Source organism: Rhinolophus sinicus, chromosome 3, assembly GCF_057876585.1.
Source record: "Rhinolophus sinicus isolate RSI-liver-muscle chromosome 3, RSI-T2T, whole genome shotgun sequence".
Taxonomy (NCBI): Eukaryota; Metazoa; Chordata; class Mammalia; order Chiroptera; family Rhinolophidae; genus Rhinolophus; species Rhinolophus sinicus.
Genome location: NC_142503.1, coordinates 183,334,107 through 183,353,842, shown reverse-complemented (window position 1 = coordinate 183,353,842; position 19,736 = coordinate 183,334,107). Strand labels below are relative to the sequence as shown.

Here is a 19,736-nt window from a genome sequence, read left to right as displayed (position 1 = left end):
ATGGTTCCCATAGGCTCAGACCCCTCAGGAGTGAGAGCTGGGATGGTATCAGATAAGTCATAAAGGCCAACAAAGGTGAAAGCTGAGTGTGAGGGGAATTTAGAATGGACAATAGGGGTTAGCATGATAAGTACTAATTGTGGTCCTGAGACCAGCTGTAGCAACAGGGGCTGGAGTTCATCCTCTAACCTCTCTCTTCAATCCAGGAAAAGATCTAAAAATGTCCCCTGGATTTTGCAACAAAGGTTGCCAATGCCTCTGGCAAGAACTTCCATTGAGTAATGGGGGCAGAAGCCAGACTGCACTAAGCTAAAGAGTGAATGGGAAGTAAGAACATCAGGAGAGCACCTTGAGAAAATTCTAAGACTGTTTAGCTGTGAAGGAAGGATACACGTAGGGAAGGAGGAGTGAACAGATTTATTAAGATGTGAGAACTATGGGGGAAGTTTTTATTTTTTTAGCAAAAAGGGACTTGAGTGTGTTTAGGTAACAGTGAAAGGATCTGGGAGAGAAAGAGAGAGAGGAAAAAAAGTCAAGGTAGGTTTAGGAGAAGGGAGCATTGGATGCAGGAAGGAGGACCCGTCTTGCATTGTTATAAGAGTACAGCAGCAAAGGATGGGTGGAGATGCTTTTAAATTAAGAATTTAGTTTTTGTTGCTTTGTTTGTTTTTATAATTCTCTCAAAACCCGTATGTTATAAATCTGTGTTCCCCACAATATTTGGTAAACACATAACCTCCCATATTCTTACTCTGTTAAATGAGAAAGGTTATCACTGAATAATCAAGACCACTGTGTACACTTCAACAATTACTTCCCTGGTCTTCCCAATACTTCTCTAAAGTATGGCAGAGCCATCCTATGGCTTTCATTGAACAGATACAAAAGATGAGACACAGAAAGGTTAAGTGCCTTGCTAAAATGTTCATAGCTTGCTCAAGTTCTCCTGATTTAAAATCTCCATTTCTATCCACCACTTTCACTATATAAATAGTGCTTTCACATAGTCATACAGCCATTTCCTCATTGTGTGGAAAACGGGCATCCTCTTCACCATGACTTTTAGCTGACAGAGCTTTATCCAAGGTACTTCTCCACCCTACTTTGCTGCTATTGAAAACGAAGATACTGAATACATTATAAAAAGACAGCATAGCACCTCCAAGGCACCCTACTTTAGTGGTCACGAGAGACATACTTTCTATAACGTGACACGTTGCTTATGAGTGAACAAATTCCTTATAAGTACATTGGAACTTTTATTGTCACATAGAACTGAATCCGACTGAACCTTAATAGATTCTTTCATGCTTCATAGAGCACATTTCAGAGCTTCTGGCTTTGTTGTTTTAGATTCCAGGGATTGTGGATGGTTGTGAAATGGCAACTGGTTATACTACATAAGAAGGCCAGCCAAGCATTAAATAGGGGCATCTGGAGAGTTTGGAAATACTAACAGGCTTTTCAGCCAAAATCTGACACAGAACAGATAAATCCTTCTTACAGATTTACGGGCCCTATTGGGACAGAGACCACCACCCCACCCCTCCCCGCCCACCCCACGCCCCCCAGTCAGAATTTCTGTCACTTTAGCCTACTAACAGTAACTCCTCAGGGAGGAATATCTCTGGAAGAAGATAAGAAATCTTGTAAATCTTTAAAATGTCCCTTTCGCACAGTGGACAAGTGTTTGCTCTTCTTAATAAAGCTGCACAGCCCTCAAGCCAAACAGTTGCCGAATGGTCCCTGCATGGAAGCTTGTCCTCTCTAATGTAATGCTCCCACCGAGGGTTAGATCAGGCCAGATTTCACAGGTCTCAGACCCACTGTTGCATTAGTGATAATAGTTAACCTGTGATCAAGGCTTTATTCTGGTTTATCAGGTATGTCATGTACTAGCAGTCCCTCATGACCACTCCGTGGAGATAGCAGATCCTACTAGCTTGTTCATCCTGTGTGTTGAGCAGATAGTCTCCCACACGGCGAGTTGGGGGAGAGCTAGAATTAGACCACTACATCTTCTGCCTCTAAGCCCAGTGTGGATTGGAAAGAAATAGCTGAGAAGTAAGTTCTAGGAAGAAGAATCTACTTCTCTCATTTAATCTTTTTGTTTTATTCTCAGCAAATTTTCTTTATTGGCGTATTGGTTAAATTTTTTAATGGCAAAATAAGATATAGAAGCCAATATTATAAGAAACACCATTATAAATGGGATATTGTTTGAGTTCTGCAGCTTCCCTACAACAGAGAAAAAGCCCTTTGGATAAGTAGTGGCTCTTAAAAGGGTAAAAGAGTTACAGAAAATGGCTCATGCATTGCTGTTAAGTCATCTCTTTCCCGAAGTATTGACTAAGATTGTCACGGGATCCAGGAGGGATGAGCACATCGTTTTCCTCAGCCAACTGGCTAGAAACACTCTTCTTCACAAGATGGGTACTCTTAAAACCTTATGACGTGGGAGAGTCATTTCATGGCTCTAAGCCTCTGAGGATAAGTGTGGGCATTTTTGGTGTTCAGATTATTATATCTAAGGTATAAGGCATTTATGTTAGAAATGAACCTGCCTGAAAGGTCCTGAAAGTACTTTTTGGCCTGTTTACATCTGCTTTCCCACTGGGCCGCTTGTCTGATGGCCCACACTCTTTCTATCCCTACCGTGTGGTGAAACATGAAAGCATTGCGCCGAGTGAAAGAAGCCAGGCACAAAGGTCACATGCTCCATTGATATAAGTGTCCAGAATAGGTACATCCATAGAGACAGAAAGCAGAGCAGTGGTTGCCAGGGACTATGGGGACAGGGGGAACGGGGATTGACTGGTTAATCAGTGTAAGAGCTCACCTTCTATTTCATTTGTAGTTTATGCGGTATACAATGCTTTACGGCAATCTGCAAAAAAACACGACCTGTCCTATAACTTCTCTGATCTCATTCCTACAACCCTCTCTGCTTCAGCCACATTTCTCTCCGTGTTCCGTCTTAAACATACTATACATATTCCTCCCATGTACTCCCAACTCTGGGTCTTTGCGTTTGTTCAGATTTTTCTCCCCCCAGACTGATACTCAGATGTGGCCTTCTCGGTGAGGCCTTCTCTAACCACTTAAAATGCAACTTCCAGCTTTCCTTTTCCCTCTCCTTTCCTTCATTTTTCTCCATTATACTTATCACCATATGTCATCCTATGTGTTTTACTCATTTATTTTTTTTGGCTATTTCCTGCTCCTAAATTGTAAGATCAATGAGGTCGTTTATTATTAATATATACCTCCAATGCCTAGAATAGTACTTACATATAAGAGGTGATCAATGAATATTTATTGAAAAAAGAAAGGTAGGAAGGAAGAAAAACGAACTACCATAAAATATCACCTATCTAGAGGTAAGATTTCTGGTCATTTCAAATCTTTGGACCATGGCCATGTGCCCACAAATAACTGAAAAAAGTGTTGAGAAGGAAACAGAGTAGTCACAAAGCCCACTACACACTTTGTCATCAGAGAGCCCCTCGCGTATGCCCCCCCTTTAGATTCTATTTATTGTCATGTACAGATCCTTTCCCCAAAGTTAACCTTCTAGTTTCTCAGCTCAGGAAAGATTGAAATAATAAAATATGAAGTGACAGTAGCTGGCGATTAGAAGAGACAATTTCAATCCCCTCTCTGGAGCTGAGTAATTACGATAACATTCGGGTGTGGGTAAAATTAAGCTAATGTCTACAAGATGTAAGCCAAAGGCTTCACGTATCATATAAATACAGAGATCATGTTTTTGAAAGAAAAATTGGGACACAGGGAGCTCTTTACAGGTGCAAGAGGGGTGTGGGAAGTTTAGTTAAGATGATAATGAAATATTTGAGTTTCTGGAATATTCTAATGGTAAAATATTTTAATTGGGCTGTAACAGAAAAATTCAGGGCATATTTATATGTCACTACAGTGACATACAAGTGTTGTAAGAGAACAACACTTATTAGATGGTTTAAAAATCACAAATGCCTTTTGTTTTGTCATTTTAAGAAAAGAATTTGCTTCAGAAATTTCTGGGACTCCTTAAATGTTCTTAAGAATTCATACAGAAATGAAACAAAGCAAGTAGAGTTAGATTTCTAAATGGAACCCTTTAAAATCGAACTTGTAGCTTTGAATAAATAGGACCATGTTGTCCATACTCGAAATTTCCTTCAACTATTTTTTACCTGTAGTAATGAAAGGCAAAATAGACAGTAAGCATACCATCCAGCTTCAGTGCAAATGGAGACAGGGTCAGTATGAAGGATTTAATGTCAGATATGAGGCATTAGATACTTGTAAAATCTATTTTTAAACCATTGATTTGGAGAATAGCCGGATTTAGTGAACTTTTGCATAAAGAGCCTACTCAAGGGTTAAGTGTGAGGCATAAAAAAATAATCGTAATAATGCATTCTTAACAAAAAATATCACTTTGAAAGATCAGGACGTTTTTATTTTTTTCAATATATTTTAGTGTTCTTTGTAATAAAATAAAAATATTGAGTCATAGTTAATACCAAGTATACATTTGTCACACAAAAAAAGCCAAATTATTCCAAAACAGAATTTCTTAACTTTTTGTTAAGAAACAGAATTTCTTAACTGTTTTGAAAATCTGAGGAAAGTTATAGATTCTCTCAGCAGGACACTGATATACTTGTATACAAATTTTTACTTCATCACAGAAGGGTAATAAACATACTTGCACAACAAGGAGATATTAAAATAATTGAATAGTTATATCAATTCAAGTTAACGATTTCTCAGCTCTGGAGGGGGAAAGAACTATTTCAATTAATTGATAAGTCCAGATACAATTCATTCATTTAACAATATGTTTTAGGTATTCTGAATTAATTTTCTATGTCTATTACTTTATCAGAGCTGATATAAGAAAATAGACTCCAGGATAGCCAGGGTTTGTTCACACAGGTGAAATCACTAGACATTGAGGACCAAGGGGTCTGAGGAAAGGGTTGAATGGGCATGGCCTCTGAGCTGGTCTGACTATTGAGGCTGGGCTTTAGGCACACACACTGCCTCCTACCTGCACATTTTCACTGGCCTCCTTCAATACCTGCCATTGGTATACATCAAGTCCCTTACTTGGGTCAACTTACTAGGATATTCAAATACAGAGTTGCATTATCCTGAAGGTACGTACAAGGAAATACTCTGGGAAGTATATATATGAAGCCACTGGAACCACAGTTAAATGATGGAAAAGAATTCAAATTCACAGTAATTTTTTGGAAGTTACATAAAAAAGAAATAAAACCAGAGACTTCAAAGGAATGTCCTGATTATTCTTGTTGGCTGCTGGGTACCCCAGATATCCTTGGGGCTCTCTTCTACTTACCTCTTGCTTAGAAGCACTACATTTGGAAATTTTAGGAAGCTCTGATGGAGTTAATTTCTTGGAAGTGGCTATTCAAAGGAGCATGGTTTAATAATATGAACATAGGGTGAAACAGGCGATGAGAGATGTGGAACTCCATCATATATGATTTCAGTATCTAAAAAACTAGTGTCCCAATAGCTAAGAAAAACATGAAACGAAGGTAGAATTTCATCTACCTTAAAAGAGCAATAAAATTTAAGGACTTTGGGGCTGGCCTGGTGGCTCAGGTGGTTGGAGCACCATGCTCCTAACACCAAGGTCGCCAGTTCCATTCCCACATGGGCCAGTGAGCTGCACCCTCTACAGCTAAGATTGTGAACAACAGCTCTCCCTGGAGCTGAGCAGCTGTGGGCTGCCAGGAGTGGCCGGCAGTGACCAATTGCCTCAGCTGGGGTAGGGAGCGCATGGCTCGTAATACCAGCATGGGCCAGGGAGCTGTGTCCTACACAACTAGACTGAGAAACAATGGCTTAAACTGGAGGGGGGACGAGGTGGAAGAAAGAGAAAAGTTAAAAAAACAAGAAACAACTTAAGGACTTTGAAAAAGAATTATAAAAGGGTATGAAGAACAAAACAGAATGACATTAAAGTGCCTCTGGAGACATTCATTCATACATTCATTTATTAAACAAATACTCATATTTATCAACTACCAATTATATGCCAGGCTCTTTCTGGGCACGTGGGATGCATAACTGAACAAAACACACAACAAAAACAATAATACCCAAAAACCTTTCCCTCGTGGAGATTATATTCTTGTGGAGAAAGACAAAATAACATAAAAACAAGCAAATTACGAAGTATAGTAGAAGGTGACACATGCTATGGATTATGTAAAAAAGAAAAAAACAAAAAAAGGAAAGTTAAATTTTAAGATTTAGGAAAGCCAGGTTGAGAAAGTAACATTTGAACAAAAACTTGAAGGAAGTGAGATGATTAACTATAGGGACATCTGGGAACATAATGTGCAAGCCATAGGGAAGAACCTAATGCATAAACACTGACAAGTGTGAGGAACAGGCAAGGAGGCCAATGGAATGAGAGCTGAATTATGAGCTAAAGTAAAAAGAGATAGAATTGGAAAAGTAAAGGTCTGAATCATGTAGGGCCTTTTGGGCCACTGTAAGCACTTTGGTTTTTATTTTGAGATGACCAGGAAGCCTGTTGGAAGTTTCTGAGTAGAGGAGGGTCATGGCCTGACCTATGTTTAAAAACAAACTCTTTGGCTCGTGTGTGAAGAATAGACTGCGAAGGGCAAGGGCAGAGGCAGGAGACATTTAGGAGGCTGCAGAGAAGACACTAAGTATCATGAAGAGACATTTTCCTAAAGAGGACATACAGATGGCAAACAGACATATGAAAAAATGCTCAACCTCACTAATCATAAGAGAAAGGCAAACAAAAACCACAATGAGATACCACCTCACCCCAGTCAAAATGGTTGTCAATAAATCAACAAACAACGAGTGCTGGCAAGGATGTGGAGAAAAGGAATCCCTCGTGCACTATTGGTGGGATTGCAGATTGGTGCAGCCACTATGGAAATCAGAATGGAGGTATTTCAAAAAACTGGAAGTGGAATTACCTTATGACCCAGCAATTCCACTCCTAGGTATCTATCCAGAGAAATCCAAAACACCAATTAAAAAAATTTTATACACCCCTATGTTTATTGCAGAACTATTCACAATAGTCAAGACATGGAAATCACCAAAATGCCCATTGGTAGATGACTGGATCAAGAAACTGTCGTACATTTATACAACGGAGTATTACGCAGCCATAAAGAAGAATGAAATCTTAGCATTTGCAACGATATGGATGGACCTAGAGAACATTATGCTAAGTGAAATAAGTCAGACAGAGAAAGACAAATACCATATGATCTCACTTATATGTGAAATCTAAAGAATAGAATAAATGAACAAACTAATCATAAACAGTCTCAGAGATATAGAGGAAAAACTGAGGGTTGCTAGATGGGGGGGGTAATATGGGGGGAGAAGGTAAGGGGATTAGAAAGCACAATTGGTAACCACAAGATTGCCACGGGGATATGAAAGTCAGCTTGGGGAATATAATCAATAACATTGTAAAGATTTTGTAGGGTATCCAATGGACACTTGTCTTATTAGGGAGACCACTTCATGAATGATGTAGGTGCCTGACCTATACCTGGACCTGTCGCTGAATAATAATGAATGTCATCTATAATTTAATACATATAGTCACAAGAAGTGGAGTACAGCATAAGGAATAGAGACAGTGGAAATGTAATGGCTGTGTGTGATGTCAGAGGGGTAGTGGATTGGGGGAGGAAGGTTATCACTTTGTGAGGGGTATAAATGCTTAACTATTAAATTGTTTTGTACACCTGAAACTAATTTTTTTTTTTTTAAGTATCTTAAGAAAGCCAAAGAAATGCAAAATTCAACTGAAGCAGTGCAGGCAGTTCCCTATCACCTAAGGTATGCAGGGGTTGCAGATTCTGAGGTAGAACTGAGACCAACCTCTTTTTAAGTTACGGACTCCTAGTGACATTAAACAAGGCTTAGAATGTCTCAATATGTCCCTCCGGACTTTATGTCTATTAGTAAGATCTATTAGTACTGTATCCTTCAAATTGGGACAACTTTGAGAGTGAAAGGAGTGCAATTAATTACACCTTGACAACAGGTATAAGGGGAGGATCCACTTAGATAGGGCAACGCTAGCTACAAGGAACCTAGGAAGCCGCTGGATGGTTGGTGCAATAAAGAACCTAAGTTCGATGGGGCGAGACTAGTTTGCTTAATGATTAAAAATGTCTTTTAGGTTGGGAAAATTTAGAATTAAGAATAGAAATGAGAATCTAAATCAGACCCATAGTATCAATATGTTTGTGTTAAGTGTAAGAATAATCACTATATATTTGGTATTTTCAGTAATTATATTATTTAAACTTGTCCTATTGGAATATCTAGTAGATTGGCCTTATGATTCCAATTTAAAATATATAATTGAGTAATTTATTTTAACCTGTGATTTAAGTTGACAAGGAAATTATTTTTACTAAGTTTACTTGGAGAGAACTGATTAGGGTAGAGGGAAAACTATTTTTTCCTTCCCTACATTCCCAAAAGCACACATAGGAAATAGAAGAGCCAGGCATTCAACTCTGCTGATATCACACTCTGCACCACTTTACCTTCCTGCGCATGTAAATAGCATTGGGATGTTGAAAAATGTAGGATTCCTGGTACTTATAAAGTTTAATTTAACAGATTCTTTAGAATTTTCTAAGCATTTGGAAAGTTTTGTCAAACAGTCAACTGCTTTAAAAGAAAATATATTTAATTTGTATTCAAACTGTTTATTATTTTAATAAATTATTTATTAAAACATTATTGAATTATAAAATCTTCCTTAAAGTAATTGTTGCAATTAACTAGACTTACAAGTGAAGTAATAAATATATGGAAAACTCAAAAAAAAAAAGAACTAGATTGTATGTTTATGACTTTAATGGATCAAATATTTTAAAAACCAGTTACCCCAATAAGTCTTTTTTGTGCACAAAAGCTGCCTCCACAGACATCAGAATTCACCTTTACCTGCATGTAGAAAGTAGTAACGTATTGTGTTGCTCATCAGTATCTTTGTCCCAAGTGAATAAATCAAACTCCTTCACTATTCAGGTTGGAACTCGTCAAAGCTTTTCAAATGAGCAGTTCCACTTCCCAGAATACCACTTTCCCACGCCCTCCCCAACCCCAATCCCAACCCTAACCCCAACCCCAATCCCCTACCCCTGCAACCCGTATACCCAACTGCTACAGGTTCAGGATGTAGCTCAAGCCTCCCCTGAACCCCAGTTTAAGTCAATTCCCCCATCCCTACCAAGTAAAACCTCAACACACACAATTATATGTTTATGAGATTATTTGATTAATATTCAGACTCCGCAATAGACTATAAGACGCCTGAGGACAGGGGCATGTTGGTGTTTTTCTCCACTAAATCCAGTGCTTACCACAGTATCTGGAATACAGCCAGTGCTTAATTAACATTTGCAGAATGTGAAGAAACTAAGCAATGTTGAGAGCATATGGCCCTTCTTTGAGGGAAATTCTCCATTGTGTGTAATGTTAGAGGGACTCAGTTCTGCATCTTCCACTACAGGCACCAAATGTGGCAGAGGGGGATCTCCTCCCTCTCTCTAGACCCAGCATCTAGGACACAGCATGTAACGAATGCCAGATAACCGGATGCTCCCTTATAGGATATTACTCTCTGGCTGGTGATTCAAAGAGGCAGGGACAGTTGAGAAATCATTGATGGCAGCACATAGACAGTTCAGCAACTATGGGATGGGGAGCCCAGCACCACAGATGTCCGGTGGCTGTGGCTGAGGTGTTGTCCTTGATGTTGTTCCAAACCAGATGGTTGGCTGTGGCTCCAACTTCCTGCCTGCCCTGGACCCTGGCTTACTTTCAAAGCCTGGTTCTACAATGATTCTGTAAATTACATGTTATTCTTTCAAAATATTTCTTTCCTCCTTAAGCTAGACGGAATGGGTTTTCTGTTACTGACCATCAAAAACCTTGAGAGAGAGGGAGAGAGAAAGAGGGAGGGAGGGAGAGAGAGAGAGAGACTAAAAGAATAAATCATGGAGCCTGGAAGCGTAAAGTGAAGCCTTTTAAGTCACAAAGTATTGGACTGTATTTGGGCAGCAGGTGGGTATTAAAGCAGAGGGCTTCTCTTTAGGTTGAAAACCAAATGTTATTCAGGTTATGACCACTGGTTGTGACTAAAACAAGTGTGAAATGTGAAGCAGATGTGACTTGGAGATACATGAGATTATTTTAGGTGGAATGCCCACATTGTATTAAATAAAATTGAATGACATAATGAGAAAGTGACTCCCTTTTCCATTGTTTTCCAATCCTTCCGATACCACCAAGGACACCATGTTGGGTTGGTATCTCTTTACTATTTCTTGAACACTTATTACTCTTCCTTTCTTCTAAAGAGAAGACAGCCACAGGCACAGAGCATTCACAGACCATAGTCTTGAGCTAGAATATAGCCACATTCCTGTTTTCACTGTATTTAGTTTTCTGGTAACCTCCTATTTATAGCAAGTCGTGCTAATTTTCCAGCTATAGTTGTGATACCACTTTCTAAATAAATTTCTTTCAGTTAAAGACATGAGAGAACTTAAAGATACTGAGCAAATAATAGCACAGGTGGAACACAGGTAGGGCAAAAATACTGAATGATTGTCTTCATCTTAGAAAATGCTGGAATAGTCCATCACTTAGAGCCACAGATGCAGAATGCAAAAGACTAAACACTGAAGCAAAAATCAGAACCACAAACAATAGTCACAACAACTCCTTCGGAAACATTTCTGAAGGCACACAAGTGTGTGATGGACAAAACATTACTCCACTGAAGCTCTAGACCCCAGATGGTGGGGGAGGGGGTAGAAGGGGTGGAGGTGGTGATTATAGATTGTTGCCATCATAAAACTAAAAGCTAGGAGGTCGAAAGGACCAGGTGAGGTAAGGCAGCACTTTCTTGAGGAAGAATCCACACACATCTAGAATGGTCGTCAAACCCTATTCACCTCCCCATTCAGAGAAGGGATAGTCCAATCGTGCACAGAGGTAGCAAATGGCAATGCTCTGAATCAGAGTGATGGGTCAATCTTGTTATTCTTGGTTTTGAGGTGATACGATCTATAATTACATACCAAAATTTAAATTTTTAATTTTATTCTGCTTGCTTCATTTAAGTTTCCTTAAATCAGTAAATCTCAATTGAGAAGAGCATTTTTTTTTCAAACTACCTGCATATCAAAGATTGTAGAATGTTCCATGGGGCGGCAGGGGGATGGGGGTTACAGATACCAGCTCTCCTTCACCTACCACCTAGTTAGAACCTAGTTTTAATGAGAGTGTATCATCGCTCTCTGAAGGGGGATGTGGAGAAAAAGATTCAGAACCACTGTTTCAGTAAGAGCCACAACAGTGTACTCTGTCCCACCCATCCACCGGACCACATGGCAGGAGTATAGGTAGTGCACAAAGAGGCCATCTGCTTACCTTTCAGCACCGTAATATATGGATAGAAGATACGGCTTAGGAAAACTGCTCTCAGAACCATAATAATTTATGAAACAGCTAGGCAGTGGTTACACAGCATCTAGATTAAGAAAAGCAGTTACCACCCAGACCAAGTTTTTAATGAGAAAGATCTGGTTTGTTTAGGGAATGTCATCTATAACTTTGATGTAGGCTTTCTTTTCCTCCTTCCCTCCCATCCTCTGTCTTCCTCCTTCTTTTTGTTCTTTCCCTTCCCCCTAACCTCCTGTTTCCTGAGTTCTTGCAAGTTTCTCAGGCCAACAGCTCCCAAGGTTATCTGTGGCTTATTGAACATCATTCATTTTCAAACTTCTTTCTCCAGAGCCTCATGACAAGACTGGGGAAAAGCTGACAGGTGAGACCCACTTTCATCTGAGAGCAACGGTTTGAGGGGGCAGCTCTGTGGTATTTCAAATCCTGACACCACCACTTACAAGCTATGTGACATTAGGCAAATTGCTCATTTTTGTAGTGCCTCAGTTTCCTCATTAATAAAATGAAAATAACAAAACCATCTACTCAATTGGATTTTGTGAAGATTCAATGGGTTGAGTTCATATAAAGTGCTGAGAGCAGCACAACATAATCGTCAGCTTAACATTTTGACTTCTTATAAAGTTCCCTTTAACTAAAGAGTTCTACTGCCCCCCAAAGTTTTGAAAATCACTTCGCTACCATTGTAGATGGTGTGGTCATTGTTTAGATTAGCATAGCATTCTACCCACACTTTTCAATAGCCTCTTCCCTATCTCAGAATAACTTCGTTCTTCAGAATAGCACCCCCCCCCAATTGTTTTCAAGGTCAGAGTCTTCTTGCTGTTATATTTATCCAGTTCTTAGTCTTTGTGACTCAGTGGATTCTGTCAGACTATTCTTATTAGCATCACAGACATCAGAAAGCACCTAACTGAATCCCCTGTTTTACCCAGAAGGGAACTTAGGTCCTTCTGAATAGATTATCTCACCCATTTTCACAGTTAGTGCGAGGGGGATGAAGACAATGCAGGTTTCCTGACTCCTACTCCATTGCTCTTTCTCCGACATGTTTACCCTTTCTCCTCATCATTTGGTGGAATTATTAACAGGATGACTCCAAGTTCCCTTCCACTGTCAGAGCCATTTCTCTTTAATAACTTAAAATTCTGCCACCTTTAAAGAAGTCTCTGTAGAAGTGATGCCTTTGGCCTTCTCTCTCCCTGCCACACAACTGACAATCTGAGACTAGCAGATTCACTTGTTCATTCATTCACTTAAGCTTTTTTTTTTGACACCAAAGTGGTTCCAGCGTGTCTGTGTTAGGAGAGGTCGTGGCTTATTTGGATAGGCACACAAAGAAATGTTACAGAAAAGCACGCTGTGTGTAAGGGCTAGAGTAGGGTTCATGCACAGAATGTTGGGAGGAGGAGGGGAGAAGAGGTAGCTTATCCAGCTTAGGGGTTGTGAATCAGGAGAGCCTTCCTGAAGGATTTGACTCCTAGTCTGGATCTTGAAAAAGGCATGAGCCAGGTGAAGAAAGGGGAAAAGTTGCTTTAGGCCGAGGGGGTGACATATGGGAGGGAAGGCAAAGGCAGTTTGTGAGAGGAAAGAACTTTGGGGAAAATGCCAGAAGTTCTGTTCAGTAGGAATGGAAAGTCAGACAGATTAGGAGGCATGAGGTTTGAGAGAAATACTAGGCTTGGTCTGAGAGGATCTTGTAGGTTGTAGAAAACATTTTTATCCTGGAGGCCACGAGGAGTCAATGTAGGGGTTTAATTAAGAGTAAAGAACATATTTTATTCTGTAGTCGCAGCATGGAGAATAAAGCAGTATTTGGAGGTTATTGCACAAATTAATCCAGGTGAGATAAGAAGCCGAGGTATCTCAGAGCACAGAAATATATACTCATACCTGTGCTGAAACATTCATCACCTACTGTTGAATGTCCCTATGAGCTAAATTCTTGAGAAAAATCTCCAAGTACAACTTCACCATTGCTTTTCATCTATCCACATTCTCTATAGTAACCTGTACTTTCCTACCTTAACTGGGTTGAATCAACCTAGGTTATTGTACATACATAAAGCTTATTTAATGTCAAGTTCTGAATTTGGTAGTAGTTAACATGCAGATAAAAATGTATTTTATAAAATTTCATCTCTTTATATTTCTACCATGCCTGTCCCAAAGCAGGTTTCTGGATGTCCTATGTAAGTGGGCAGTTCATAGTTGAGAAAGTAATTCAGTTATTTCATACAAAGTTACCTTCATAGAAAGTATGAAGGGTATATTTAAAAAAGAGCCCCTGATTAAATTTTTGTCAACTACTTGATGAATTAGCAGACCAGCTAAGATAATTTCCCATCTAGAAAAACTAGAAGAAGTTCAGTTTTTTTTCTTCAATTATTTATTACCCAAAATAAAATAAGATACACAATTCAGTTCTTGAGTTGCTGAGATGAAGCTAAGGTTCAGGCAGGGTGAGGGGAAGACAAAGTGCAGAATAGCAGCTCTCTAGAAAGAACAACTCTCACTTTCATCTTGCACCAAAGTTTTGTTACCTTTTCCTGTGTTATTAATAATTACTATGGTGTCAGCAATCCCAAGTTTGGGCGACTGACTTTTTCTTCATTGCAGGCGCGCGTGTACACACACACACACACACACACACACACACACCCACACCTTCTGGCCTACCCTCAAGCTCTTTTTGCACACTTCCGTCCACCTTTCCAGCTGCACTTGGCCTCTGGGCCCTACCCTCTCCTTTCCGAGGTACTTACAGAGTCTGCGTACTGGGCGGTAGGCTGGGGATGCTGTGGATATCCTTGCAGGTGACTCTGAAGTTGTCCTCCTGGTGGCACTCGCAGGGTGGAGAGGGGCACCCTTTACCCCCCAGGCTCCAGGGCAAGGCAAGAAGCAGCGCCAGCTGCAGCAGGAGCATCGGTGTCATTTTCCACGGGTCCCCAAGGCTATTTCTTCAATCTCCACTATCGTGTAATTCTCAAGCCCTCTGCCCCTCGGCTTCTCCAGGGTGAAGGAGAGCGGGAGGCGTGGAAGAAGAGAGGACTCGTTGGGGTTGTGACTCCAGCACCAAAAAGAGGCTGGAGAGGGTAAAGAAGAGACTCTTAAGTGTTCCGTTTCCCTAGGCAACTCTCCACCCAAACAAGCCTATTGGCTTTACTTTCCTTGCCGAGAGTCCCGCAGATTGCTCCTTCTGTTCCCTGATACTTAACACCGGTCCGGGTTGTCTCCTCTGCTTTCCAACCAGCCCCACGCGTTCTTCCCATTAGTTCTCTCCAAGCCTAATACAGACGCTCTGTCCTTCCCTTGTCTCTAAACCCAATGGGCCACCTTGTCCCGTGGTTAGCCTCCTACAAACGCTTCCTGCCGGGATCCCGCCGCACGCACTCTTATCCAGAGAAAGTCCCTGCAGAACGAACTGTTCAGGGCGGACGCGGGTCCTGCAGAACTTCAGCTCCTCCTGGCCTAAGACGCCTCTGCTGACGCCACTCCGACGTGTGGCCGAAGCCGGGGCGCGACACTCTGCGGGATCCTCGCTGCTCCCCAACTTCAGCACAAACCTGGTCCACTCTGCGCGAGCGAGCGGCCCCACACTCACGCAGAAATAGCCGCGAGGGGTCGCCTGGCGGCGGCCGGCTCACATTACAGCAGGTTGACTCGGAGAGGCGGGTCGGGAACTTGGCTCTGCGGCCATCTGCTGGGGAGGACAGAGAACGGCAGAAACAGTTCTGGCGCCTTTGAGGCAACTCCGAATGCAGCTTTGCTATCAGCGTTTGAAGCCAGCAGGTAAATTCTCGTCTGCCCAGGAGTTCTATTGAGCCATATACTTCCCTTTCCCCGCAGAAGATGTAGAGAAAAAGAATATTTAAGTGGCACACTCTCCTCTATTCATCATTCTTCACACAGTAGCCAAAACAAAAATTTTAAATATAAATCAGGTTATGCCAATTTCCCTCTTAAAAACCTTCAAATGCTTACTAATTCGTCCTGGGATAAAAGAAATATTAACTCTTCTCATACTGTATGATTCCATTTATATGAATTTCTGGGACAGGAGGGGAAAGCTACGGTGATGGAAATCAGAATAATGTTTAGTGAGAATTGACTAGAAAAAGACAGGAGAGAGCTCACAGGGGTTATGGAAATGTTCTATGTCTTAATTAGACTGGAGACAAGTGAATGCACACTTTTGTCAAAATTCATTGAACTCTACACTTAAAATATGTATATTTTAATGTTCATAGTGACTTTATTCATAATCACCAAAAACCAGAAACAATCCAAATGTCCCTCTGCTAGGCAATGGATACACAATGATACATCTATACACAGTGGAATACTATTACCCAATAAAAAATAAAAACATTAAAAAACACATATAAATTCTGAAAGGCAAAGTTTGCTAATCCCTGTCCATCGAGATCCCACCATTACTCATCTATGCAATCTCATTTCACAATATGCTTCCCTGTTCTCTACATTCAGCCACTCTGCTGGACCCAGAACAAGCCAAGTTTATTACCACCTCTGGGCTACTCGCTGTTGCTGAACTCTATGCCCAGAACAATCTGTCCCTAGATCTTCACATCATTCAAGTCTTAGTTTAAATATCACTTCCTCAGAAAGATTTTTCCTGAAAATTCCGTGTAAAGTAATGATCCCCCATCATACTACCTTGTTTCACTGTCTCCAAAGCACTTATCATTAGTTATTATTATTGATTAGTTTACTCCTTTATTGCCTGTCTCTTGGTGCTCTCCCAATCCCTTTTAAGACATAAGTCCCATGAAAGAAAGAACCCTACTGATTTTTTTTTTTTTTTTTTTTTTTTTTTGCCATTGTATCCCTAACACCAAGAACAATGCCTAGCTCAGAGTTAGTAAAGCATAAATGTTAAATGAATGTGTTACCAAACCAAAGTCTGTGTGCTCGACTCTTTGAAAGGTCAGAATTCAAAATGTCAGTGTTTGGGGTAAGGAAAGGTTTAACGATCGAGAAGGCACCAATGGAAAAGATGGGAGACCTTGGTACCTCGAATCTATCTTGCACTCTGAACCAGGCCAAGAGTTTTTAAGGAGCATGGGAGCGGGGGTTGGACAAGTATGCAGAACTGCTGGTGGGGCAAGTTTTAATTGGAGGACGTTGGAACTTGGCCATTCACGGTAAAGGGGCATCAACAAGGTTTCTTACGGGATAATGGACTCTTGGCTTCTAAAAGGATTCCAGTGTTTAAGTTCTGGTTATGTCCTGGTCCTTTGGTTCCATGCATGTGTGGTGGGGGTTGGGAGTGGAGGTTGAGACTTTGGTTCTGGGTGCAGCTGGGGGCTAAAATTCTCTCCTCTGTGCATGGTTTGGCTGCAAGACTTGTGGTTTTGGTCTGTTGTCTCTGAAAAACAACTCAGTACTCATCAAACAGGATACGATTAGTCTGAGCTGGTTCTATGGTTACAACAGAACAAGTTTGCAATGCCTAATATTAATTATTTGTTGCAGCATAATCAATTACCCCTAAATTTAGAGGCTTTAAACAACATTTATTATCTTGGAGTTTCTGTGGGGCAATTTGGGAGTGGCTTAACTGGATGCTTTTGGCTCAAAGTTTATTGTGAGGTTGTAAACAAAATGACAGCTAGAGCTGCAGTTATCGGATAGCTTTTCACTTCTTTTTCTTATCTTATTGCACAGGTTATAACCTTCAGACAATTTTGAGTAGAAAGAGTAAAGGCAGACATCTTCATGTTGCTCCTACTCAAAAGGGGAAATTGTTTTTTATTATTAAATATGATGTTACCTATACAGTTGCCACAGATGCTTTTTTATCAGGTTGAGGAGGTTTCTGTCTATTTCTCATTTGCTTAGAGATTTTAATCAGGATTGGGTGTTAGGTTTTGTACATGATGTTTCTACCTCTACTGAAATGAGTCAGAATTTTTCTTTTTACTTTGTTAATGTGGTTAATTACAGTGATTGATTTTTGAATGTTAAACCCATTTTGCATTCCAGAGATAAACTCCACTTGATCTTGATGATATATTAAGTTTTTTGTGCATTCTTGAATTAGATTTGCTAAAATGTTGTTTAGAAATTTTACATAGGTGTCCATAAGGGATGATGGTCTGTTGTTTTCTGTAATGTTTTTGTTTAGTTTTTGTATCAGGATAATTCTTCCACCATAGAATGAGTTAGGAAATATTCCCTCCTCTGTAAATTTCTATAGGAATTTATGTAAGAATCAATATTATTTCTTTCTTATTTGGTACAATTCACCAGTGAATCTATGTTGACCTTGAGGTTTATTTGTTGAAGGATTTTAATTACAAATGCAATTTCCAAAAATAGATGCAGGGGTGTTTATTGTAACCTCTTTGTGTCTTTATATTTAAAGTACATTTCTTACACATAACATAATGTTGGGTTATTCTTTCTTTCTTTCTTTCTTTCTTTCTTTCTTTCTTTCTTTCTTTCTTTCTTTCTTGTTTTAGGACACAAAGTTTTCTTTAAATATTTCTTTGGGGGAGGGGACACCAGACTGCTTTTCAATTAATAGAACTACTTTTAACAGCACAGAAGTCTTTTATTTTTTCACACCCATGCCATGACTTCACAGGGAATGGGTTCCGGCAGCTCAGGCTCCTTGCCATTGGTTCTCACAGAGTGCGCTTCTCTGAGTGGAGCTGGTGGGCACTTCAGTTGAACACAGCTAACTTTCTCTTTGGTTTCCTTCTTTTTTTGATCATTTTCCTTCCTACGTTTCAGGAAGCTATTATGGCTCTCAGTGTGCTTAATATGCTCAATACGTACATTCATTCTCTTGGCAAGAATCTTGCCTTTAACTTGTTTGTTTACAACAATGCCATCCACATGCTGGGTAACACTGTAGGCTCTTCCAGTTTTGCCACGGGGAACATTTGTGGGGCATTTCTTTTTGAACAGTGCCCGTTCCCTTGATGTCTACAATATTACTTTGTAGATTCGCATGAATGTGCCTAAAGAAACAACTCCATGTTTTTTAAAAGGCCTGGATATAGCTGGTGCCTGTCCCCCTTGCTTTGTATTGGTCATTTTGGCGAATTACTGGAAGACGGCAGCTCTAGCTGAAAGTTCTACTTTCAATCTGACAATCTTTGCCTTTTATTTGGATTGTATAAGTCATGTACATTTGATATCATTATTGATGTTAGTTTAAGTTTATAATCTTGCTACAAGTTTTCCACTTGTCCCACCTGTTTTTTGATATCCCTTTTTCCTTTTTTAAAGCTTCCTTGGGTTAATTCAGAAATTTTTATGATTCCATTTTATCTTCTTTATTGACTCAGGTTATTTATTAACTCTTTGGTTATTATAGTGGTTGCTTCAGGGTTTATAGTGTACATCTTTAAGTTATCAGAGTCTACCTTCAGTTGATATTACACTACTTTACGTATAGTTTAACAATCCTACAGCAGTATTACTTCCATTTCTTCTTCCCTAGCTTTCATGCTTCTGTTGCCACACATTTTACCTAAACATAATTTATAAACTCTACAATACATTGTTATTATCTTTGTTAAAATGGCCAATTGTCTTTTAAAGAAATTTAAGTCAGAAGAAAACAGTCATATATATTTTTTTCATTTAGTTATCCTTTCTGGCTTTCTTCGTGCCTTAGTGTAGATTCATATTTTCCATTGATGTCACTTTAGTTTTGCTTGAAAGACTTTCATTAACATTTCTTGTAGTACAGACCCGCTAGTTATGAATTATTACATCTTTTTTTGAAAAAGTATTAATTTTACTTTCATTTTTAAAGAATACCACTACTAAATACAGAATTATAGATTGAAAATATTTTTTTTCCTTTCAGTACTAAAGAAATATTGCTCTATTGTCTTATTACTTGCATTGTTTCCAAGGACAAAAGTCTTCTGTTATAATTTTCTTTTAAAACATGCTTTTTTTTTTATCCCTCAGGCTGTTTTTAAGGCTTTCATTATTACTGGTTGAGAGTAATTTGATTATTATGTGCTTTGATGTTCTTTTTCTTCATATTTCTTGTGTAGAATTTTGAGGTTCTGGATTTGTGCGTTTATGGTTTTCATCAAATTTGGAAAATTTTCAGCCATTATTTAATCCATATATATGTATTCCCCCCCTTCCTCCCCGGGATTCCTTGGTTCCCTTTTTAGTCTTTTTTTTTTTTTTTTTTTTAAGAT

At 39.6% G+C, this 19,736-nt stretch overlaps 1 protein-coding gene across 1 annotated transcript in view; it reads right to left on the bottom strand.

Moving 5' to 3' along the window:
* Positions 1 to 15,137, bottom strand: part of TSHR (thyroid stimulating hormone receptor) — a 102,966-nt gene extending 87,829 nt beyond the window's left edge. Inside the window, exon 1 of the mRNA XM_019731093.3 lies at positions 14,304 to 15,137. Within this exon, the coding sequence (XP_019586652.2) occupies positions 14,304 to 14,473 (170 nt within the window). The 5' untranslated portion in view covers positions 14,474 to 15,137. The remainder of the gene's footprint in view (positions 1 to 14,303) is intronic.
* Between the last annotated feature and the right edge of the window lie 4,599 nt (positions 15,138 to 19,736).